Source organism: Dunckerocampus dactyliophorus, chromosome 20, assembly GCF_027744805.1.
Source record: "Dunckerocampus dactyliophorus isolate RoL2022-P2 chromosome 20, RoL_Ddac_1.1, whole genome shotgun sequence".
Taxonomy (NCBI): Eukaryota; Metazoa; Chordata; class Actinopteri; order Syngnathiformes; family Syngnathidae; genus Dunckerocampus; species Dunckerocampus dactyliophorus.
In genome coordinates this window covers 5,791,206-5,817,447 of record NC_072838.1, presented here as the reverse complement: position 1 = coordinate 5,817,447, position 26,242 = coordinate 5,791,206, and the positions used below count along the sequence as shown (strand labels likewise).

Below are 26,242 nucleotides of genomic sequence, written 5' to 3'. Positions count from 1 at the left end.
TCTAAGGCCAGAAAATCAGCAGGCCTACCTGACACACTGCCATTTTGGGGAAGCTATATCCTGGGATAGTCACATGGCTGTCACATGACAACCACCCCAAAATGTTTCCTAGACATCCCTAAAGGACTTGACGAGGTCCAAAGCTGTATAGGGCACATATTAGCACACCGAAAGTATTGCTGACAGGCGTCAGAAATGATGAAAAAGTGAGCGTGCTGCCTGCCTGCATGTGTGTGTTTGCAGGGCAAGACCGGAGAGGAGAGGCAGCAGATGATCAAAGCCCTGAGAGAGGAGTTGCGTTTGGAGGAGGCTCGCCTCGTGCTGCTGAAAAAGCTCCGTCAGAGTCAGATGCAGAAGGAGAATGTGGTGCAGAAGGTCAGTAGAAAGTCCAAGAACATCCTCCCACCTGCTTATCGCACACGAGACTTCTTGCAACATCACATACGCAACAGTGGAGGCGACATTTATTTGCCCGCGACGTTCACGTGGAGCCCACGCAAGTGGGACATTGCTGTGTCAGCGACTCTGCGTCCCACAAACGGATAATTAGATGCCAGTGTCTGCTGTAGACTTTACACCCATCAGATCATTAGCATGAATATGTAGTCGCTACCCAAAGTAACATCTTGTGAACCAGCCGCTGGACACCATCTATTTTCATGATCAAGCCAGGGTTTTAAGTCGCCCCCTATCTGCGTGCAGAGGCATGTTTGATGTCATTGCAAAGCTTAGTTCCGTTCCATGATGCTGTCAGAACTGCAAGCTGTGTGAACACTAATGTTAGACCGCTAATAAGCATGAACACAGATGCAACTCACCTGGAAGCCTCACAGTGCAGGTGGTCATCGGATTACCTACAAGTTCCCGCCTAAATTATAGCTAAATGACCTCCTAGATCACTGACACTGCACACAGAACATACTAAATACAGCAAGAAAAAGATGACATGCAAGAATTCAGTACAGTGACAGCACTTCTCAGCTTATGCTGTTATCACTGTCCATTTCATTGGAGCAGATCCTGTCACATGTTCAACGATGCCATCTTTATCCTTCCTGATAGTCGCGGTGTTTCAGCAGCTTGGACCAGGGCATGCAGCCAATGTTGATTTCTCCACCGAGCGTCTTATCATGTCTCTTTTCACTTTCACTTTCACTTTGTTTTGCGCGCTGCCCCCAGGAGGTTAAACTTAGAATAGTACAACAAAAAGGAACAAAAAGTGACGTTGGCCTTCTCAGTGTAGCGACGCGACTAGCGTGTTTCTCCGCCAGTCTGCCAATGAATTCATCTGTTACTCCGCCGCGCGCACATCACTAGTTCCGTTTCTTTTTGGACAGTCATCCCTCGTCACTTCGCACTTTCGCGGCTTCACTCATTACGGTTTTTCAAAAATGTATTAATTAATCATTGCTGTTTTGTGGTTGAATGCAGCCTATTATTAGTCCAAAATTTGTATGTACTTTTGGCCTAAATTAAGCCTTTTCAAACGTAAAAATGGCCAAATGAAGTAAAATAGAAATATAAGGCATTCAGAAGACTCATTCGAAGATTGCGATGATATGTAGTATTCTACACTGGTCACTAGGTGTCAGAATTGTCACAATGATGAGACAGTAGCCACTGCAGGAAGTACCGTAGAGAATACCGTAGACTCTGCCAATGCTAACGTGTGAGTCTATCTTATGCCTTATGTGTCTTATGTATCGCACAAAACGCAGACACTCGGATCACCCCAAACCGAGGAACACCTGTATTCCAACATTAAAACGCTTCAGTTATGTTTGTAATGATCCAGAAAATGTAAATAGTTAGTCCGCACTGAGTCTTACATCCAAAACGAAACACTGAGTACTTCTACACACTGTGGTCACTTCATCAGATGTGCATATTTTCACATATTATTCGTCGTGAATTGAGTTGCCATGCATGCTTTAGCCACAGCGTGGCTGCTTTGACCTCACCTCACTTCATACAATAGACAACTGTTTACCCTGTATGCTGTGGGACAGTAACCAATCTTAATGAAGTGGTGAAAACGCTGATGTGCTGGTTGATGGGTGGACTTTTCTCATAATATCAAAGAATTCCCGCATAACAGAGCGACGGAAAACAATATTTATGCTTCTTTTCTCCACTGCAGCTTCCAAAAGGGATTGTATTTGATGTATGGATATTTGGCCATTATAGTTGGGATGAAAAGGAATGAAATGTGGCTGCGTGTGCGCAGGTACCGGTGGTCCAGAATGCTGCCGCTTCTGGCCAGCCTCCTTCCATGCACAGCTCCCCTGGCCTGGGGAAGCTTCCAGTACGACCAGGCCTGCACAACACGGAGCCCCAGAACCTCCGCACTGCACAGGTTTGTACACGGGCCGCTTACTACATGATCAAAAATGACTAAAACCCTTCCAGTGTGTCAGACGTTTTATATCTACAGAAAAAACAGCCTGCGTGTCAGCTTATTTGAACCTTTACATGACTTCCTTTTGATTTTTTTTACCATTTTTGGAATGCTATATTTATGTTATTTATATTTACAATGTGTCACGGGACAATGAAAAATAAGCTGCAGGCTGCAAATATCCTAATTCGATATTGATATGAGATATTGGTTTAATATCAGCCAAAAACGAGTACAGTCGTCCCGCGATGCATCGCGTTTTGGAACATCACTACCTCACTTTTGAGCTTTTTCAAAAATTAATTGATTGCTGTTTTGTGGTTTGTGGTTAACTACAGCCTGTTGGTAGTCCAAAAATACGCATATTTAAGCAAATTGTTTGCCCAATATGCATTTTCAAGCATAAAAATGGTTAAACGAACTAAAATACATAGTGTATAAGCCATTAAGACCACAGTTCAACAAGTATTCTACGTTGGTCACAAGATGTCAGTAATTGTTCAGTGAGACAAGCACCAGACTTGGTCACTGGAACAACAGGCTTTTATTGCAGGTTTAAATGATCTCAATAGGTGTTGGTATCGGCCTTGTGAAGCAGCACATTATCAGTATCGACTTGAAAGAATAATATTGCATCCCTATTTTCTTTGTATGCATTGTGAGTTGTTTTCTGCATGTAAAACGAAACTGTAAAAATGTTTTACGTTAGCATTTTTGGCTTTCTGGGAGGGATGAATTGGATTTACAGGATTTCTTATGGGAAGACTAGATTTCTGTTAGTGTCAGACCTTCTGGAAGGCATGAATGAGGCTAACCAAGGTTCCACTGTATTTGTAAGTGCCAGTAGCTTTTAGACACATTCTAACTGTTGGGGATAAAAATTCAGCTTTCTAGCTTTCAAAAGAGCCCGAAGACATGCCTCCACTCAAAAATAGTTCAGGGATAGCTTTTCATTTACATTGGGCATGAATTTTTTTAGGCGTTTTAGCCCAAAAAATCCCAAACAAGAACTGTAACCTACCAAGTTTCTTCTCAGTGACACTATAGAATTCAAATTTGTGTTGGTGAGCGTGTATTGTAGCTGCCTTTTCTACTGATAGCAGATGTACAGTAAATATCATTGATATCATTTTGAAACCTGGTGATGATGATGAATTCTGTGAATGCAAGCATTCGGAGTGTGAGTGAGCTAATGAGCCCATCTCCTGCTGGAAGCCTTTGTTCTCGTATTATGTAGCCCTGCTCCTCCATTACATGTTGAGATTGTGTTAAATATTCAGCGTGTGTGTCTTTGTGTGTATGTGCTGGACTGTCTTGTCAGCTCATTTTGTGTGGATGATGACGGGCTGCTTGTTGGTTGATTCATCAAGCAGTGACTGCCCTCTGCTGGTGTGTTTGAGTGTAGCAACTCCCTATCCATCACTGATGTGTTCGGCTGCAGAAAATCAAGACGCATCACCGTTGAAACATTTAAATGATCTCACAAATAGAATTGACATTTGATATCATTTCCACAAAACTACAAATGGAGGAAATCGTTTATTATTTTATTATAATTTTCAATGAAATCATCTTTGTAATTATTTAGCAAGTTTTGTCTTAGATTTTAACTTACTCGCTTTTCTAGTAGAAGAAAATAATTTTTTAAAAGTCTGATAATGGGGTTTATAGATGGTGAAAGAAATGGAAAAAATAAGGAGTAAGAACTCTGTATAGTGGCATAAGATAAAAGAATACATTGATTAAATAACAATGAGGAATAAAATGAGAATAAATACAGGACAAACATTGTATGATGTGTAAATAAACACAGCAGGATACAGGATAATACAGGATATGTAAATATACATACAGTACAAGGTCATAATAAATGAAGGAATTCAGGGTAAATGATATCAGACACTGGGTAGGCATTAAATAACAATAAATTCATGAATTTAGGGTAAAAGAGATCAGGCACTTTGGTTTCATGAAATAATGAATCCAGGGTAAATGATATCAGATCCTTTGTCTTTAAATCATAACAAATGAATGAATTCAGGGCAAATGATATCACTTTTGTTTTGTCAAATAATGATACTGTACATGAATGAATTCAGGATAAATGATATCAGGCACTGTGGTATTCATGAAACAATAAAGGAATGAATTCAGGGTAAACTACATCATAGCCTTTGGTGTACTTAAATAATGAATTCATTCAGGCTAAATGGCATCAGACACTTTTGTTTCATCAATTAATAATGAATGGCTGAATTTGGGATAAAAGATATCAGACACTGTGATGTTCATAGAACAATAATAAAGGAATGAATTTGGGGTAAATGATATCAGACACTGTGATATTCATAGAACAATAATAAATGAATGAATTTGGGATAAAAGATATAAGACACTGTAATATTCATGAAACAATAAATGAATGAATTTGGGGTAAATGATATCAGACATTGTGCTATTCATAGAACAATAATAAATGAATGAATTTGTGGTAAATGATATCAAACACATGAAACAATAATAAATGAATGAATTTGGGGTAAATGATATCAGACATTGTGCTATTCATAGAACAATAATAAATGAATGAATTTGTGGTAAATGATATCAAACACATGAAACAATAATAAATGAATGAATTTGGGGTAAATGATATCAGACACATGAAACAATAATAAATGAATGAATTTGGGTTAAAGGATATCAGACACTGTGATGTTCATAGAACAAAAATAAAGGAATGAATTTGGGGTAAATGATATCAGACATTGTGATATTCATAGAGCAATAATAAAGGTATGAATTTGGGGTAAAGGATATCAGACACTGTGATATTCATAGAACAACAATAAATGAATGGATTTGGGGTAAATGATATCAGACACTGTGATATTCATAGAACAATAATAAATGAATGGATAACTTAAATATTTTTGGCTATCCTGTATAAACAGTATCAGTGCGTGCCAACATATAAATTGCACTTTATTTACAAAGCACATCTCCACTCAGTTTGCTCGCTTGTCATTAAATACAGGCGTTGTGTTTGAATACAACACTTATAAAGCTGCTAATAGGTGAAGCAAGTATTCTTTGGTGAGCTACCTGTTGGAGACCCCTGTGATAGCATCACTGTCTAAGAACAACTTCAACACACAACTAATATTTGAAGACAAGCCATAAGTATTATAATAACAACAGAGCAAGATTAAGTGACACTTTAAAAAGTAAGTTGCTGATGATGGATGATTGATGTATCCCACGAACGCAAGAGCCACTTGTAGCTCCAAGCTAGCTAAATGCCGAGCTAGCTAGATGCCACCAGCCAGACATGTTGTGTCAACAAAAATGCCAGAAAGTGGAATGACATTGAAAAGTGAGCGATCACACACGCGGGCATAGATAGACTTGGTATGTGACAAGTTGTCGTCAATTGACTACACATTTTACAGGCTGTTGTTCATTCTCCCGATAACAAGAAACAAAGTCAACGTTAACACAAGACGTGTAGCGTGTCTGGTCACACAATGCGCAAGTGCCAGCAATGCAGACAGGCCATTCCGGTGCGTGCTTATCACAATAAAGTACAGTGAAACATTGTTATGGTATTTTAAATCGTTTTCAAGCTAATAATGGTAAGAAAGTCATAAACAGGTTTTCTTAGCTGACTCTGGATGAGCACCAGCTACACGCTCACTTATATGTTGCATGTTGATTTCCTATTGTTTATTTTCTTTCTGCAGGGTCACACAGTCATCAGATCAGGAGCCAACGCCAACCTGCCGCCGATGCTGATGTCGCAACGGGTGATAGCACCCAACCCTGCCCAGCTGCAAGGCCAGCGGCTCTCCTCCAAGCCCGGAATGGCTCGCTCCAGCAGCATGGGCAACGCCGTAAGCTACCAGCAGGTACACATCCCACTTAAACCCCGCCCGCCAATGATACCCTGCACTTTGTCTGCTTCCAGTACCACTCACTTATATTCACAACAGCAAGATGAGCATGAAGGGTTATGGTACATACACCGTCTAAATCTGCTTTTTATCACCTGACTTGTCAAAGTTATGGCGGCGTCATTGCATGCTTTGTATAATAAATATACTTGGCTGAAAAGGCACAGGGTTACACACTGATACAGATTCTGCATTCACTATGATGATGCAGGTAAACAAACGTCTCCCTTTGCTGCAGCTCAGAGAATTCTGCCTTGGGCAACATACTCTGCACCATGACTGTACACACAGTGTTCCATGTTTCAAATAAACAAATGAATACAAAGATACGTACATCCATGATAATATGGATTTCAGTGCATCATATAACGGCACATATCGGTTGATGAAATTGCTTAAGGTCCTGGTAAACCCCAGAAAGGCATGCAGTGCATCCCTCCAATCTGTTAGGGGTACTTTGGTCAGCCTGTGTGGATAGGAAGGCTCAAACTGTTGCAACAGTACAGGGTGCTTTTTTTTCTTTTTCTTTTTTTTTTTTTTGGTAGGGCTGCACCATTCTGACAAAAATGTGAATCATGTTCACTCCCTAGAACAGGGGTGTCCAAAGTGCGGCCCAAGGGCCATTTGCGGCCCGCGGCCTGCACCACAGTCTAAAAACGTTATTTAACAAGGAAAGTTAATTAAAAAAAAAAAAAACAACAACAACAACAACTGCTGCAAAAATGGGAAAATCAATCAAAAGTCAAAATATTAAGAGAAGAGTTGTAATTTAGCAAGGAAAAAAAAGCCATAATTTCCCAAGAATAAAGTAATAGCATGAGGAAAAATGTCATTTTAGTAGCATGAAGATGAAATATTAAAGAAAAAAGTTTTATTGTCAAAAACAATAAATAAAGTTGTAATTTTTGGAAACTTACTTTGGGGGAAAATTTATAAAAGGGAGCAAAGTCCAAATATTAAGAGAAGAAGATATACAAGAAGAAAGTTGAACTGTTTGGATTTTTTTTTTTTAAATCAACAGCAGATATTTTACCAGAGTAATGTCAAAATATTTAGAGAAAAAAATAGTTTTCTAATGAGAAAAAAGTTGCAATTTTATGAGAATAACCTTGAAACATGAGGAAAAATGTCATTTTAGTCACAATGTTGAAAGATAACGATTTTGAAAAGATTTTGAAAAATAAAAAATATTCATGTAATAAAGTTAGAATTACAAGAAAAAAATCCAAAAGGAAAGCCAAATAGTTGGAAAATTAAAAAAACACTAGAAATGGAAAAAACAGCTGTAATTTTACGAGAATAAAGTCACAATATTAAGAAAAAAAGTCATAATCGAATGAAGAACAAAAGTCGCAATTTTACAAGAATAAACTCCCATTATGGAAAAAAAAAAGGTCATGTTTAGTAGCATTTCACCAATATTACAAAGGCGAAATGCAGTTTTTTCTTGAGCTACATACACTAGCTTCTTAGCGTATCTCTGTGTTGGTTTACAAAATATCAAAGTGGCCCTTGCATCCTTTCATTTTTCACTATGTGGCCCTCACTGGAAAAAGTTTGGACACCCCTGCCCTAGAATAATAATGGCTCCCCCAGGTCTGTAGAAAAAAATACCTACAGTACAGATATACTTTGCGAGGTTGCGAATGCTGAATCACAAGTATTAGAGTTACTGTCGAGCCTTTAGCCTCCGAGTCAAGGGGGAGTTACATCCCGACGTACGTGCTCCTACGTGCAAAAATGGGGAGACACGCACATTGCCCGCATGGATTTTCAAACCCGCAGACAGCATGCAAAGCTTGTAGGAAGCAAATCGGGTTGCAAATTATTTTCTGCGTGCACGCAGGAAAACCTTGCACACAGCCAGGTCGCAAGAGCGAGGCAGAGGAGGAGTGCGTGTGTCGCAAGTTTAAAAGTACATTGTGTACATTGCCGAGACACGGCAGTGGCTCCTCCTGCAGCGGGCGACTCCTCCATCTGTACGCTCTGGCTCTCCTGACCTCGGTGGACGCACGGCGCCCGCTCACATAGCGTATCCGACATTAATGCGCCTTACCCGGCCACGGCGTGCGACTCTTCCCACTGTACACTCTGGTTCTCCCTGTCACGATAGCCGTAGGTGCCGTAGGAAGCCAGTACGCCCATTTTGCAATCAAAGTGAGTGGGCTTCACGAGCCTCGTGCGATGCCCACACACGGTACGTCCCCAGTGAGTGAAACATACAACAGCCTTACATGAGGCACACCTAGCACGCACGAGTCACACACCGCACTCACGATCTAAAAGCTACCAACGGAGGTGATTCCTGGGTGCCAGGAATCACTTGCTCCCTAAGTATGACACACTTACAACCTCTGATACCCTACTTCCTCTAAATGCTGGCCAACAAATTTCCCAAAAATTGCGGAGCCTGTGTGCGTGTGGTAACAGGTACGTCGGCATGTAATTCTCGCTCTGTCTAGCCTTCAGCCTTGTTGTCTGTTGTGGGGCCGCCTCCGTCTATTTCTAAGTGCCACTGCTTGCCTGTTGTCATTCCAGTAACCACTGAGGATCATCTATTCGTTTGCGTTGACGTCATTACATGTACTGTATGTTGTACTGTACATACAGTATTTCAGTGGTGGGCAGTGCATTTGGTACCTGGGCCTTCAGTGAGGACTTAATCCACCTCTTAATAACACAGTTATCACAACACAAGTATACAAACCATCAATAATATACAAAAACGCAATATAACAAGGCGTGGCATGACGGGGGAGAGGCATTTCGCATATAGGGGGTGTATATCATTATTACTAGCCCATGAAACCCAGCCAACCCTTCATCTTCCAATGCATCGTCACCAATACGCCTGAGTAACATTTCTGCTAGGAACTTTCCTGCATTGCATAACTTCTAGCTGCCCATAAATCTGGCGCAAGCAACCCCCAAACCTCTACACTACAACATTGTCTGGAGTACTTCAGAATCAACATTTATCTAATAACACCACGAAAACATCAACCATTTAAGTAAAATACATCGACTCACCAGACATGCTGATTATTTAGAGACAAAACCCATCAATGTCTCCAGATTGCTACAGACTGTTTATCCAACAGTTTTGTTCTGATCAACAAATCAGAGGACAGAAAAATGCTGGCATCACTGTGGGCCTGCTAGCTGGCCCTAGGAGGCGAATCTGAAATCTGTTTGGTTAAACAAACCTCCCCATTGCGAATAGTGTGTATGTGATATGGGCCAGCACTCCTGATTCTGAAGGCCCTTGGCTGATTACATTGACATGGCAGCACATAGAAGCTGAAATCTGATTGGACAAAACAATCCAACGTACACATACACTGCTGGAAGCAGTGCAGCCAAGAGACACGCTACTAAATGCAGGCCATAAACTATTGGGAATAAATGAATACAAATTCATGGAACAAATACTAGAATTTAAATTGTAAATGTAGGTCAGTGCTTCTGGTAGTGATTAGGCCAGCACAGAAGGTCTTGCTGGCCCTGACTGCACACCACTGATATATTTGTTCTTTATGATCACACATTTATCAATTACTATTGATTTAGGGTGAATGAGATGTTTTTCTGCAGAATTTTCTGAGGGACAAAATAAAGGCATTGTTCAGAAGGTTTTTCAAGGACGTATTGAAAACTTGAATTGCTGGTTCTTGTTGAAACAATACTGTAGTTAGCAATCCGTAAAGGCCTTCCCTGTAGCAGCGGGAGCACTAAAATAATCTTTATCTTTAACAGGGTGCGGGTGACTCAGGGTATTTATCAAACCATCTCATTCTTCAGACTCATGTTTGCTTGCAAAACCTGATCTTATGATAAGAGGCAAATGTTTTGTGTGTGCTTACCCTGCAGGCCAGCCAGCAGGTGGCAGCATCCCAGCGATCAGCCTCCAGTGCCATGTACATGAACCTCGCGCACATGCAAGCAGCAGCGGGGGCTAGTGGGGTGGCGGGCGGCCTGGGCGGAGCCTCAGCCGTCAGTCCGTCCACCCTGTCCGGCTCGGCCAGCGGGGGCGTGAACTCCATGGCCGACCAGGCCAGCAGCCAGGCTGCCGCGAAGCTCGCCCTGAGGAAGCAGCTGGAGAAAACGCTGTTGGAGATCCCACCGCCGAAACCCCCTGCCCCGCTCCTCCACTTCCTGCCTTCGGCCGCCAACAGCGAGTTCATCTACATGGTGGGCCTGGAGGAGGTGGTGCAGAGCGTCCTGGACAGTCAGGGTATGCAAGACCTCCAAGTTTGTGTGGCTGTAAAAAGATATAGAAAAAGCTGTTTCCCTTTAAAGGGGCTTGTTGATGCACCTTTTACAGTGTGATCCCCTGCTCATGATGTACTGCCAGCTTACCCCCCTTACAAAAATAGTCCAAATATGAAATAACAGTAAATGTGGGAAGTCCTGAAAGGTAGTCAAATGACTTGAACATTTTGGTGTTGTATTGCTTTAAGTCGGTTGAAAAATGTGTGAGGAGAAACAAGTGAGTAGTAGAGGAATAAATGGTGTATAATTTTGTCTTCACACAAGAAGTGTTGTAATGCATGGTATAGTTCCTGCTCTCTTTAATTACTGTCATCGAAACGTCTCCAAGGTTGGCAGGTCTGCAGATGCTTCATGACGTTGAATATCAGCAGCCGTGTTGAGTGTGCTAAAAGGATGTGGTATCGTAATGGTATCGGCCTGCAACCCCGTGTTGACCATCCTCTATTCCGGTCGGCAGGTAAACTCCGGGGGACGCTTTCCCGTATGGAGCCCTTCTTCTGCGCCCAGTGTCGAACCGACTTCACCCCCCACTGGAAGCAGGAGAAGAGTGGTCGGATTCTCTGTGAGCAGTGTATGATGTCCAACCAGAAGAAGGCTCTGAAGGCAGAGCACACTAACAGGCTGAAGAATGCCTTTGTGAAGGCCCTCCAGCAGGAGCAGGTCAGACTCAGCGTTTACAACTTCATAATTATAGAAATAATGTCATAATTATAATATATATAAAATATACATTGCATTTTTGTGTACGGTTAACAATTCTGGCCCATTTCACGCCTTTAATGATCAAATAAAAGAACAAAAGCCACATTTCCACCAAGCGGTCCAGTTCAGTTCAGTCTGCCATGCTTTGGTAAGTTCTGATCATTCTTGCATTTCCACCACAGGCAGAAGCAAAGCAACCACAGTTGACTTTGTGATGCATTATAACACCTCTTTTATCAATACAGTAACACCTCGTCACTTCGAATTTTGTGGCTCACTCTATCACAGTTTTTCAAAAATATATGAATTAATAAGGTATCGCTGTTTTGTGGTTGAATATGCATATTTAAGCACATTTTACTCTTTTTTTATATATTTTTTTACCTAAATTAAGCATTTTCAAGCAAGATATAAATAAATAAAATACAAAAATAAGACATTGCGATGATGTAGTTTTCTACACTGGTCACTAGGTGTCAGTAATGTTACACTAATGAGACCATAGCCACGCTAACTGTGAATCTATACAGGTATACCAGGGGGGTCCAAACGTTTTGCCAGTGAGGGCCACATAGTGAAAAATGAAAGGATGCAACTTTGCCACTTTGATATTTTGTAAAGCAACACATGTAGATATGCTAAGAAGTTATTTATATTTCAAGATAAACTGCATCTCAACTTTGTCGTATAGGTGAAAAATCCCATTATTATCAACTTCACTCGCTGCTCTTTTTTTTTCATTTTTAATTTTAATTTTTTTTTTATTTTCCAAATTTGTATTTGTAAATAATTTGTCAAATTTTCCTCTTGTAATGTTATGACTTTGTTGCCTTAATATTGTAACTTTTTCCCCAAAGTAATTTTCCAAAATATAATAAAAATAAAATATTCAATAAAATATAAAATATTCCGCTAAAAGTACATTATTTTTCCTGATAATTTTACGTCATTCTCATAAATTTGCAACTTTTTTTCTCATTAGAATACAACTTTTTTTCGCTTGACATTTTTCCATGTCTGCTGCTGTTTTTTTTCCAACTATAAAATTTTCTTTTCCTAATATTATTATTTTATTCTTATAATATTCTGACTTTATTTCCTTAATATAACTATTTCCGCCACCTCATTTCCCAAAAATGTCGACTTTGTTTTGTGTCCCCCATGAGGCAATTTGGACACCCCTGTTCTGTGATGTCTTATATGTTTTTTTTTTCCCTTATTATATCCGAAGTCAGCTGGGATAGGCTCCAGCATGCCCCCGCGACCCTAATGAGGATGAAGCGGTATAGAAAATGGATGGATGGATATCTACTATAAGTTGCAATTTTTTTTTAATTACTTTGGGGGAAAAAGTTACAATATTAAGGCAATAAAGTCGTAATATTACAAGAGGAAAATTGGACAAATTATTTAAGAATAAAGATTTGGAAAATCAAAAAGAAAAGAGTTGAAGGTTTGTTACAAAAGCCAAACGATATCGTTGGTGATGCTGTGTAATAAAAAAGTAAATTCAGCAATACTTTAGTTGCATTATTTTAATTCTTTGAAGAACTATTTTCAGAACCATATTCAATTTCACAAATTCATGTTTGTAACAAAAGTTTATTATTTCTAAAAAGGATCAAGATCGGATCAGCAAGATTATTAAAAAATTTGATAGGATCGGAAGCCAAAAAATGTGGATGGCGACATCCCTATTTTAATGGGTTAAATATATGAGATTTACCCGCCCATACACAAATGCTCAAGCCAGAATTTCTGAAAATCTTGAACCTGCCCTAACTTTTCCAAAAGTTGGGTTTTTCAGCGCATGTGTGCCTTTTAAAAGTGTGTTTGTGTGGACATAGCTGCCCAAAAGCAGTGTGGATGGTGAAGCCAACAGCACCTCTGCTGGTTGCAGGCAGGTAATGCACTCTATTTCGTCACAACTGCTTCCAGACACGACTAATCGTAAGTCAGTGCTGTCGCCGGATTTGTAATGATTAATTATCCTGCCCCGTGGTGTGATGAGCACAGCAGTGACATCTTCTTAAATGGTATGACAACAGCGTAACTTGCTAACGGCTTGAGATAATGACATTATTCTTATGAACCCAAGCAACTCAGCCAAAGATTTCTGTCTCTGTTGACCAATCACCGCGTTTAGTTCTTCCGTCATGTACTTTCACGACCTCTAACCCAAAGACCGAAGTGAACCGTACCGCATGGTGGAAGATAGCTACAATTATAGTCTGACTGCATGACGCCACATGTGACTGTTTCCATGCCAGGAGATCGAACAGAGACTGCAGCAGGCGGCCCTCTCGCCCAGCTCAGCCCCGAGTGGCCCCAACGCCTCCAAGACCGACTCCCTGATTCGACATCATGCTCTGCGCCAGGTAACATGTCTGTCATTTTTTCTGAGGTTTTTTTTTTATTATTATTATTCTTTAAAAAAAATGCATTAAAAAGCTCAATCTTTTTTCAAAAATTGAATAATTGAAAAATAAATAAATAAAGGTAACCTGTTTCTAGAACTGACAGAATTTGTGTTTTTTAAATGTGTTTGTTGCCAATTCCTGTCATTGTTTCTTAATTCAGCTCCATGAGTCGTAGTGTGTTTAATTCACTGGGTGGGTTGGGCGGGAAAAGACGAATATAGTTAATATGATTACAACTTCAAGACTTGTATGCACATGCATGCTTCTAGCCGATAGCGAACCTTATTGATTGAGTATTCATTTTTAAAAAACCACAATAGAGTGAGGGAGTGATAATCGAACCGCGATATTGCAATGGATCACTGTAGTTGGCAAATAACAAAAAAACAACTTGAAAGGAAAAAAATGGCTGCAATTTTACGAGAATAAAGTCAAAATTTTAAGAGAAAAAAGATGTATTGTAAAGACAAAAAAAGGCACAATTTTATGATAATGAACTTGTAATGTTGTAATCTAAGGGGAAAATTAGTTTGGGAAAAGGTTGTAATATTAATATTATGTTAATAAAGTCCAAATATTGTGGGAATAAAATCAATATTATGAGAACAAAATGTACAAGAAGAAAGTTGAACGAGTTGCAAAATTTACCAAAAAAAACCTGCTTTAATTGTACAAGAATAAAGTCGAAATGTTGTGAGGAAAAATTAATAATAATTAATGAGCAAAAATGGGGAAAAATAAGAACATAGAGCAAAGTTGATACTAGTAATAGGCCTTTTCACCTATACCACAAAGCTAGGTATGTATAACTTATGATATGATATGTTTAACTTCTTAGCATTGCATCCTTTCATTTTTTGCTATGTAGCCCTCGCAGGAAAAAGCTTGGGCACTCCTGATGCAAACAGTAGGGACAGAAAAGCAAAACCTCTTTGTGCAGATCTGCCCAGCAGTTTCATGCAAATATGTTTGGCTGTGGTTCAGAAGCTCAAGCATCAAAGTCTGTTCCTGCACTTCCTTTTGCCTCCTGCACTAATTATCGGCATGTGAAAGACGCATTGTGGCTCCTCGTTATTCCAAAACCAGCTTTGCTGACGTCAGAATTCATCTTGCCCAACGAGTAGGAACGTTCAGGGCTGTCTGAGCCAGCGGGCCGGGCGGTTCATTCTGGTTGAAACTCACCTGAGCAAGTTGAGCGTTGCGTGTTGATGCTGTTTAGTCAGCTTGGTGAGGCTTGCAACGGAACAGGCAGTTTTATCCGGTTCAAACTCACCTGAGTGACTGGCGTTATGTTACATCACTCTTTTTTAACCTTTTAAACCCTGAGCTTGACAAGCATACGAGTAAAAGAACGAAGGTCTGCGTGTGAACGTGGAAGATGTCGGTGTAAAAGTAAAGACTATGTATGATGTGAAACATATCTAATATGAAATTTTATATCAGTATTTTTTTTTTTTTTTTTAATTTAAATGATTATTATTCAGTGAAGCAGGCGTTGTTGTGAGGCTTATTAAACGTGTGTTTATGTGCCTAAGCGAGTTCTGTGTTATTTTTGTTGATGACTGGTCATAAAATGGTCTTCCCCTCAGACTCCACAACCTCAGGCCTCTCTGCAAAGGGGTCTGTCCAACTCTGCACGGGGTGTCCTGTCTAACTTCGCCCAGGCCTCCCAGCTGTCGGTGGCCAGCAGTCTGATGGGGATGAGCAGCGGAAAGCACTGTGGCAGCGGTGGAGGCAACAGCAGTAGCAGCAACAGACTGCAGCACGACAGCCGTCGCCAGATCTACAACATCCCAGGTACCTTCATCGTATACTCACCCCCTCCTTTGTCCCATCCATCTCATTTGTCAGCTTTAATCTGTGACAAGCTGCTTTTAGCTTCTTCCCAAAGGAGCACTACTTACCCCAAGAATCATTCAGTCATGAGAACGTCCAGTCTATCGCTACCTATATATAGTTCCAGGGTCATCGGACTCCATTCACAAAATAAAGAAATGTGGTCTGACTACATGTTGTGCTTTGATGCATGAATTCACCTGCAAGATAGAATGCATCCGGAAAAGTATTCACAGAGCTTACGAACTTGTTCCAGGCTTGTTCCAAAATGGAATCAATTTCCTCAGAATTGTACACACAACACTCGTAATAAGAAACATGAAACATGAAAAAAACCTTTTTGTCATCCCCAAATCCAGTGTCCAATCAATGGAATTAACCACAATGAAGCTGGGGAAACTTGATGATGAGCTCCATTTTCAGCTTCATGGCAAAGGCTGTGAATACTTATGTACATACTTGTGTACATACTTAGTCCATTTACTTGGCTACAAAGCTTCTCAGATTTCTCAGCCGTACTTTCATCCACCTCTCCACGTCTAACAAGCTGCACGCATTACATTTTTTTTTTTTTTTTTTTTTACATTGGGAGCCAACGGATGTACGAGTTACATACGTTCAAAAATCCTTCATTATTACCCATTCTCCTCATGTCCCTGCAAAGTCACTAATTAACGCATATTTCTGGTGATGTCGACAACCACTTATGTCGACGTGGGTCGGCCAATCCGAGGGATGTCGACTTAAACAGCCAGCTTGAGGGAAGTCGACTTAAACGTGTTCGACTCTGTGTTAATGTTGACAACCACTTATATTGATGTGAGTCAGCCAGCCCGAGCGATTTCGACTTAAACAGGTTCCAATTTGTATAGTTCATGTCGACAAGTCCCACTCTGTGTGGTTTATGTCGACAACTGCTTATGTCGACATGGACCAGCCAGTGTGAGGGGTGTTAACTTGAACTGGTTTCACTCTGTATAGTTTATGTTGACAACCACTTTTACTATTTTATTATTACTTTTATAGTCAGCCTGTCCGAGGGATGTAGACTTTCACACTGTACAGGCCATGTCCAAAAGTTTCACTCTGTACAGTTTATGTCGACAACCGCTTATGTCAACGTGAGTCGGCCAATGCGAGAGATGTCAACTTAAACCTGTTCCACTCTGTGCAGTTTATGTTGACAACCACTTATATCGACGTGAGTCAGCCAATCCGAGGGATGTTGACTTAAACGGGTTCCACTTCGTATAGTTCAAGTCGACAAGTTCCACTCGGTACTGTTTGTCAACAACCACTTATGTCGACATGAGTCAGCCAATTTGAGGGATGTCGACTTAAACGTGTTCCACTCTTTATAGTTTATGTTGACGACCACTTATAGCGGTGTGAGTCAGCCAATCCGAGGGATTTCGACGGGTTTTACTTTTTGTTGTTCACGTCAGTTTTACACTTTACAGTTTGTCATCAACAGCTTGTGTTGCCGTGAGTCGGCCAATCCGAGGAATGTCAACGTAAATCTGTTCCACTTTATGTTGTTTATGTTGACAACCACTTATATTGACGTGAGCCAGCCAATCCGAAGGATGTTGACTCAAACGGGTTCCACTTCGTATAGTTCAAGTCGACAAGTTCCACTCAGAACTGTTTGTAAACAACTCCTTATGCGACGTGAGTCAGCCATTTCACTTTTTGTAGTTCATGTCAGTTTCACTCTATACAGTTTATGTTGACAACCGCTTATGTCAGCGTGAGTCAGCCAATGCAAGAGATGTCAACTTAAACGGCTTCCACTCTGTACAGTTTGTCGACAACTGCGTATGCCGACGTGAGTCAGCCGATGCGAGGGATGTCGACTTAAACGTGTTCCACTCTGTATAGTTCATGTTGACGGCCACTTATAACGATGTGGGTCAGCCAATCCGAGGGATTTCGACGGGTTTCACTTTTTGTAGTTCATGTCAGTTTCACTCTGTACAGTTTATGTTGACAACCGCTTATGTCAGCACGAGTCGGCCAATGTGAGGGATGTCGACTTAAACGGGTGCCACTCTGTATAGTTCATGTTGACGACCACTTATAGCGATGTGAGTCAACCAAACCGAGGGATTTCGACGAGTTTCACTTTTTGTAGTTCATGTCAGTTTCACTCTTTACTGTGCTGCTTATGCTGACGTGAGTCGGCCAATGCGAGGGATGTCAACTTAAACCTGTTCCACGCCATATACGGTGTTTGTACATCTTATTTTAATGTGTGACCCTTGTGTGTCTTTCTGCCCCCCACAGGGTTAAATATCGCTTATCTGAACCCCGCCGCAGTGGGCGCCCATAAGAACTCCAGCTTAGCAGACCGTCAGAGAGAGTACCTGTTGGACATGATCCCACCTCGATCCATATCGCAGTCCATCACCGGACAGAAATGAGCCCGATGGCCCAACAGAGGACGCCTTGCCCCAGGCCCTATCGTCCTACCCCACGCTGAAGCACTCCGACGTCAGCCAATATAGCCCCTCCCCCGTGCCCCCAGGCCCCACCCATCGCATGCAGTGCCTGTCCATGTGCCTACCTTCAACCGACCCATGGAGCCGACCCAATAAAGCCGCCAGGTCACGCAAAGACAATAAAATGTCAGCGCATTTCAAATTTAGCCACATAGTGAAATTCTTCTTCCCATTATTAGCACTATTATTATAAACGCTTTCTTTTTGCTTCCATTACTATTACTCATTATGCTTTTTTTTATTTGACAAGTATTCCTTTTATGTTTTTTCTGCTGTCATTCCTTGATTGAGGAAAGTGACAATGAATCATTGTAAGGTCACTTTAGACCTTTTTTTTTGTTTGTTTTTATTGCTCCGCTCAGATATGAAGCTTGGATTGGAGTCACGCTAGTAACAGAAGATCAACAGGGTGCATTCTGGTTACTATGCAACTTGAGAGCTTTGTATTCAACGCCGTACGAAGGTTTCCAAGTGGAGAATCTGGACAGTAAGTAATATCCAGTTGCTCTTCAAAAGAGGATGAAGACGCTGTTTCTACAAGATTAGAAAGATGGCTCAAGACACGGAGGACGTCGGCATTCTCATCACCTCATGGAGAATATTCCATTCCAGCCAGCATCACTGCTAACCAACTGGAAATGACAAAAGGGTGCAGGCGAATCCTAACGTCATCACGACTTTTCCTTTTGCTCCCCTGTCAAGCACCGCCACTTGGCTCCAGATTCCTTCCCTTCCATGATGGATGTACACGGGATGGTTCTGGCCATCGGGACCGAGCTGTCAGGATTTGGGATCTTTGCAAGCCACAGACTTCTCCCGGATTTAGAGCGAAGAAGACGGCTGACGCCCCTCCTGCTTCCATCTTCCCAACCACACCACCCTTAACTACCTTTGGTTATGCAGAGACTGGACGCTTTCCACCCAGCACCAACCTTCTTGCAACGTGACTCTGGAAGGTGGAAGCACATTTTTGTGCAGCCGAACACACAAACCTTGAACTCTGGATCATTTGCTTATGTTTGGCTTTAGATTTTCTGATTCTTAGCCCCCCGCCACCTCTAAATACTTGTTTTTTCTCTTTCTTTTTATTATTTTTTTGGACTTTTTTGCGGCGTCTCTTCTTGAAATGTTGGCGTACCTGAGAGGTATTAGCCTTCGGGAGACGATAATAATCAAGAAAGCTAAAAACAAAAAAAACTATTGAAAATCTGTATGGATTATGTATAGATACCTAGCATCAGAGGCAGAAAAAAAGGATGTGGATTATATCTTTTATGGGAGAGACATGGATCAATCATTGTGTGCATGTTCTGCGCACAAGTTGCCTCACTCCAGAGGAGCACTTTGCATATTTCCAATTGGAAAAAAAAAACAAAACTTTTTTTTTTTTTTTAAAGAGGAAAAGAATGTTACATTAAGGGTCTCTTAAGGTCTGGAAGCTGGCTGATGGCCGATCAGAGAGTCACGGGTTGTATGGTTTACTACATGTGCTTTTGCGGTTTTCACCTCTAAATGTTGGACCTCATGTTGCATGTCGCTGCTCATGGAGAAGCAGGAGTACACTCACAAGTCTCCAAGTATACACTCGTGGTCTTTGGACCAAAGCATATTCACAAGCTTGATTCTGGCTCGTAAGAATCCAGCTACTTCCCCGTTTCCACTGCACGGTATCATCTTTATGACCCCGGTTTGGGCCGGCCAGTCGTCTAAAACCATGCCTCACTGGTTGCATCAGTCGGATCCATACGCATAAAGACAACAGTGGTGGACAAAAAAGGTCTGCTTTTTGACTTTACATCCATCTATCCATTTTCTTCCGCTGGTTGGGGCGTGGGACGAGAAGCCCAGACTTCCCTCTCCCCAGCTACTTTGTCCAGCTCCTCGGATCCTGAGCGTTCCCATGCCAGCTGAGAGACAGCGCCTCTCCAATGTGTCCTGGGTCTTCCCCAAGGCCTCCTACTGGTCAGACGTGCCCTGAACATCTCCCCAGGGAGGCGTCTGGGAGGCATTCTGACCAGATGCCGGATCTGGCTCCTTTCAATGTGGAGAAGCAGCAGCTCTACTCAGACTTCCTCCTGGCTGACAATGCTTCTCACCCGACATGTAAGAGAGGGCCCAGCCACCCTACAGAGGAAAGTCGTTTAGGCTGCTTGTACCCGCGACCTTGTCCTTTTGGTCACTATCCTAGGTGGGGGGTAGTAACATAGATCGACCGGCCTTCCTTTTGGCTCAGCTCCCTCTTCACCGCTGGACTAATGCAGACTCCCCATCACTGCAGACGTTGCACCAGTCCACCCGTCGATCTCGCAAAGACCCGAAGGTCCTCCACTCCAACCCAGAGCTGGCGCCCAATGAGTGACTGTTTTTGTCACGCCCCTTTCGCTTCAACTGAACAGGTACTGGAAGTACTTGCCCATGGAAATGTATCTGTTGCGAGTGGCGCCATGCAGTGGAAAAGGGACGTACCTGGCCATGTTATATACTGGGATCGCTGGAGAGAACAAGCAGAAATGTTTTTTTATATAAGTTCATTTAACAGTGTTCAAGTCCGACTCCTTACACGCCCATACAGTACAACTAAGCTGAGCTTGCACCTCCCCTCCTTTGCCTATCGCTTGGTCTTCACACTAAAGCATTAGTGGTTAGTTGGACACCATGGAGACAATAACTTCAGAGGCTGCATTTTAGAGGAAAGCAATTATATCGGAAAGCAATACACTCGTCTCTGTCCTGCACCCAATTCCAAGGGTCACCGCTGTGCTAATGTGCCCGTTCATAACCCAAAGGCTCTTTGGCGCACCGCATGCCTGAAAGACCTTCCAATATGGTTGGTGAAAGCGTCAAAAGAGCATACTGTGCATTTAAAATGTAGGTATTTCACGCCATTTTCTGGTACCCGCCAAGTCAAAGCCCTTTGGAGCAGCAGGCTGGCTGAAGCCCCCGTGTTGGGACATGTTGGTCAACAGGGCCACAGCAGCTCATTTGGTTGGATCCGCGGCATTTACTCATGGAAAGCGTAACCCTTACAATATTACCATTTGTGAATGCGATGTACAAGAAATGTATGTTGAAGCGAGCAGACACACTTGGTAGAGCAGCCTTTGTGATCATGCTGACCGTCACCGTGCAGGAATGCCAGTACTGTATGTGTACCCTACCAACCACTTTGGTACAGTGTCTAAAAGGGTGGCGCTAGACACACGTTGGTACGTGCACGTGCGTGGACATGGGAGTTGCATGCCAAATAGAGCCAAGACGAAATGCTGGCCGTGGTCCGTTGTTGTTCCTCGTTGTCAGTCGTTGAATTCATTGTCGTGTCGCCACGGTTCACATCATGACGACTGACTAGCACCATGTCAGCCAGAACACGTGCCAGATGAACCACACCGTGCTTAGCTAAACGAAACACGGCTTAGGTCGCCATTGGTAAAGCCTCCGCCCCATTGCGGTCTGAAAAAGCAGGCTGCGCTGTGTGTGTTTCGGACGTTACTCATACTGTCCTAGCTTAAAACTGGGATTTGCCGTCGTATGATGGATCTGACGGGAAGGTTAAACGGCACAATCGGACAGGGCCTTAAAGCACTCCCTTTGAACTGGGGTTGTGTTCACGCTTGTCACGTTTGCTCTGATTAATGCTGCGTTCATGCTTTTGCTTTGGCACTCAAATACGCTACGCCGAGCATTCACACCGGAGTGTTTGTCACGCAGTCAAGTGAGGCTTGATTAGGCGGCTTTCATGACACATGACGTGACGTAACTCTAAATATTTCTAACTCTACGTGAAAAATACGGTAATGCCTCCTTTATGGCGGTTTATTGGTTCCACACCCGACCCTGATAAGTGAATTCCCACCAGGTACGATTCCTTATGGAATATAGAAAACCCTTTACGACCCTCTAAATATGGGTTTTAATATTATTAGAGCCCTCTAGACATCAAATAACACCCATATAGTCACCTTTACACTCCTATACCCAATGTAGTAGACATAAGAGAAAATAAGACATAATATCGACTCACATTCCTTGTTCCTTTTACTTTCTGTACAGTACTTCCATCAGTGTAACATTACTGACACCTAGTGACCAGTGTAGAATACTACACATCATCACAACGTCTTTGTATGGATCTTCTGGATGCCTTGTATTTGAACTTTACTACATTTAGTCGTGGTTATGCTTGAAAATCCTTCATTTCGGACAAAATACATATAATTTGCATAAATGTGCATATTGAAATACTGAAATAAATTAGCTTTCCAAAATATAACTCATTGAGTGTGCCTGTACCCGCATACTGTTAAGAATATGTGTACTGAATACACACACTACAGTACTCCCTCGCCACTGTGCACTTCAAATTTTGCGGCTTCACTCACCAAAATATATTGATGAATGAATGACGTAAAATGCAAATATAAGGCATTCAGAAGATGCAGTCAAAGATGTAGTATTCTACACTGGTCAGTAGGTGTCAGCAATGAGATAATAGCCACCGCAGGAAGTACTGTGTAGAACGGGAAGTAAAAGAACAAGGAGCTCTCCCAGTGCTAACATGTGAGTCTGTTATGTCTTATGTGTTTTATGATCTCTTGTTATGTCTGCTATATTCTCTAAAGGTGTCTATAGGGGTGTTATTTCATGTCTAGAGGGCTCTAATCATCTTTAAAAGCATATTTAGAAGGTGGTCAACAGGTTTTCTGTGCTCTTAACTACCAAAGTATTCCATTAATCAATAAGGAAGCCTACCTACTTTGTGGAAATTCACTTATCACGGGTGGGTCCCGTGATAAGTGAATTGTCCCTTGCATATTCAGTGATGTCTTTCCTCTGCTTGAAATCGTTAATAATTTGTTTGTTTTATGGTAACTTAAACAGAAAGTGGTTTGATGGCGCTATCTGCAGCTAGAAACCCAGCAGAGGAAGCTGTCTCACAAGTTAATTCACTCAACATTTCCCAGCAGGCCGATGTTTTTGACAAAACGTGATGTGGAACTGCATGTTTTGTACGTACAGTACTGTATACTGTATGCTTGCCATTGGTTTTTCATGTCTACTGCTACATTTAAAATGCATTTAATAACTGAGAGGCGCATTATAAGATTTATTAGTCATTTTAGGCTTTTTTTTTATGAGTGCGACCATTTTCGCCATTTGTCGGGGGTTTTGGAACATAGCCCTCATGAATAACGAGCTGTACTACACATAAAATAACACAATTATCTAACCAAGCATAAACAGTTGAGTTCAGTAATACATCACAAATGCAGTCCAGTCAGGATGTGTGAGTGTGTTTACTGTACGTAGGTTTTTATGAATGTCCAATGATGCTAAAATCCTTTCAATGTGAATGCTAATCAGAGCAAAGTGCACAACTTGCGCAGTAAAGCTAGTTTTAGCAGCCGCGGCGTCATGAAAAGTTTCTCAAATGTGCTTTTAAAAGTAACAGGAGTGGTTTTCGTAGCGCTCTGTGGTACATTCATCTTTTTATGCAAGTCATTCTCGTCAGGATTTGACGAATTGGCTAATGGCAAATTAGCTATTAGCCAACCTGCGTGACGCGTGAACACCACGTTAAATGTGGTCTGGGATGTGTTTCTGTGCTTTCTGTCAGGTCCAACGCAGGCCCGGCTGTAAAAACTGAGCTCCAAAGGTCGTGACTCGGCGGTACTTGATGTTGAACCGCATAATTAGCATATATTAGCACTTAAGCTAACCTACTGAACACCACTGGTGTTCGCTAGCTAGTATGACACTGATGCTTGGATTCCTTCACTTGTTGATTTAAGAATAGTCCAACAATACTTTGAAATGTTTCCTGTTCAAGCTAGAATAACCCCCAAGCACTTCATGCCCACGCAGCACGTTCATGCTGCGCTTTAAGCTAAGCTTAATCGCAGAACCATGCCTTGTGAGTAAAGATGTTGAAGCTAATTGTCATCTTTATTTTTTTACTTCAACACAATTGGGATCTCTTTTTTTTTTAATACAACCATCGCTCCCTCTGCCGCCACATTTCCTGGCTTGACAATTTGTGAGTCCATGTCTGTATCATTTTTCCATGTCGATGAATTTCAAGAACAATCTTTGTGTCAATAATGAAATGTAACAAAAGGAAAAACACAACAGTCATGGATGACATTGTGTTCTTCTTCTTTAGACAACGCAAACAAATTGAGACTGAGTCAGCAGCGCCTCTGCTGGCGGCACCCGGTAGGGCGCTCCATTTTGCCTCCGTTGCGACGCGACACAATCAACAACCCCACACTCATGGATAAATCCGTAAAACGTTAGCGTAGCATAGCAAGCATGTGTTATCCTATGGTGCTTAACAATGAACATTCTCATGCTTCATACACCCGTATGGAGAAGATATTTAACCAAAATGATTTTTTTTTTTTATGCTAAAATATCATTTGTGTGATTTTGCCAATTTGAAAAACATAGAAAACAGAAACTCAAAATATTTGTGTTTATTGGGGGAACAAAGTACTATTTTAGTTTATTTACCAAATACACTTTTAAGACAATTTTGTTAAGCACTGTAGCGTATTGAAGAATATCAAAGTGGTCCCCGTATCGCTCCATTTTCCTGTATGTGTTGTACACGTTAGCATCGCGATATAATAATCATCATATTATTATATGTGCTTGTTTGTGGCTGCACACACACAGCGGGTGTTTCTCCAGGCAGACGAGGGGGGGTGATGATGATGATGATGATGATGATGATGATGATGATGCTTGAACAATCCAGGCCGTGACCGGGTCACAGCGTTCCAGCCAGTTGGAAGTCTGAAACTACCTAAAAGAAAAGCTGTCAAGTTTAAACTTGGCCATCTGTTTTCTGCTGCGTCTCAAATGGAACACTTGCGTCAGTGCACTTCAATAAGTACACTGGCCACACTGTGTGCTTTTTCAGTTTTGACAGAGGACGGTCGCGATGTGTACGTTCTTCTCTCCTTTTTAATTGGGAGTTGCGACCACTTGAGTTAACCCCTCCCCTTCCGTTACGTAGCCAAGATGGCGACTGTTGAGGGTGCAAAGTGTCCAATGCACACTCACCATTATGAGCGCAACATCCAGGCTTCTTGCCGTACTTGTCAGTGTGCACTTAGGCATGAAAAGACTGTGCGAGTACGCCGGTGTGCACTTACGCACTCAAAACATTAACTGTAAGTACACAAGTGTGCACTTTTGCACTGAAAAGATGTAGTGTAAGTGTGCCAGTGTGCACTTATGCATTCAGAAGACTTAAGTGTAAGTATGCAGTGTGCACTTCCGCACTCAATAGACTGTAAGTGTAAGTACGCCAGTGTGCAGTCATGCACTGAAATGCACTCAAAAGACTAAGTCTCAGTAGGCCAGTGTGCACTTTTGCACTCAGGAGACTAAACGTAGGTACGCCAACTAAGTATGCAAGTGTGCACCTACGAACTGAAAAAGTAAGTACCCAAGTGTTCACTTGCGCATTCAAAAGTGTAAGTAGTCCAGTCTGCACTTCCGCACTCAGTCAAGACTAAGCGCAAGTACGCCAGTGTGCACTTATACACTGAAGAGACTGAGTGTAAGCATGCAAATGCACACCTACGCACTCGCAAGACTAAGTAAGTTCGCAAGTGTGTACTCACGCACTCAGAAGACTAACTGTAAGTACGCTTATGTACTGAAAAGACTAAGTGTAAGTACGCTTATGTACTGAAAAGACTAAGTGTAAGTACGCAAGTGCACCAATTCAGACGCAGCCTTAGTTTGCTCGTAGAGAGTCAATCAAATGTCCCTTTATCCAAGCAGTTGGGTGTATTTTTTGTTTTTTGGAATGAACGGTTTCCAGCCTCATTGAAGTGAAAAAGAAACACAAAAAACAAAAACCTCCCGTCTCTTTCTCTGGCTCTTTTCCTCCACACACCTTTCTATTTGGACTTTTATTTCCTCTTTTCCTTTCTAATGCAGTTTGCAGGAAAAAAGTATGGCGTGAGCTAAAGGATGGGATGTTTGCTAGGACTTGTACATAAGCATTTTCCTCCCTTGTACTGAAAAAAGAACTTCAATGGTTGTATATTGTGTAGAAAAGCAAACAAAAAGCCATGAATATTGTGAAGCTTGTCATTTCGTTTTGTGATCACTGTGTATTATTGTGTAACAAATGTGCAAAACGTT

The 26,242-nt window shown here is 41.7% G+C and overlaps 1 protein-coding gene across 1 annotated transcript in view; it reads left to right on the top strand.

The window, feature by feature from the left end:
- The window catches only part of gatad2b (GATA zinc finger domain containing 2B), an 85,083-nt gene extending 58,841 nt beyond the window's left edge, over positions 1–26,242 (top strand). The window contains exons 4-11 of the mRNA XM_054762821.1: positions 244–375; positions 2,228–2,356; positions 6,142–6,306; positions 10,222–10,585; positions 11,081–11,283; positions 13,596–13,703; positions 15,335–15,542; positions 17,868–26,242. Coding sequence (XP_054618796.1) covers positions 244–375; positions 2,228–2,356; positions 6,142–6,306; positions 10,222–10,585; positions 11,081–11,283; positions 13,596–13,703; positions 15,335–15,542; positions 17,868–18,004 — 1,446 coding nt within the window. The 3' untranslated portion in view covers positions 18,005–26,242. The remainder of the gene's footprint in view (positions 1–243; positions 376–2,227; positions 2,357–6,141; positions 6,307–10,221; positions 10,586–11,080; positions 11,284–13,595; positions 13,704–15,334; positions 15,543–17,867) is intronic.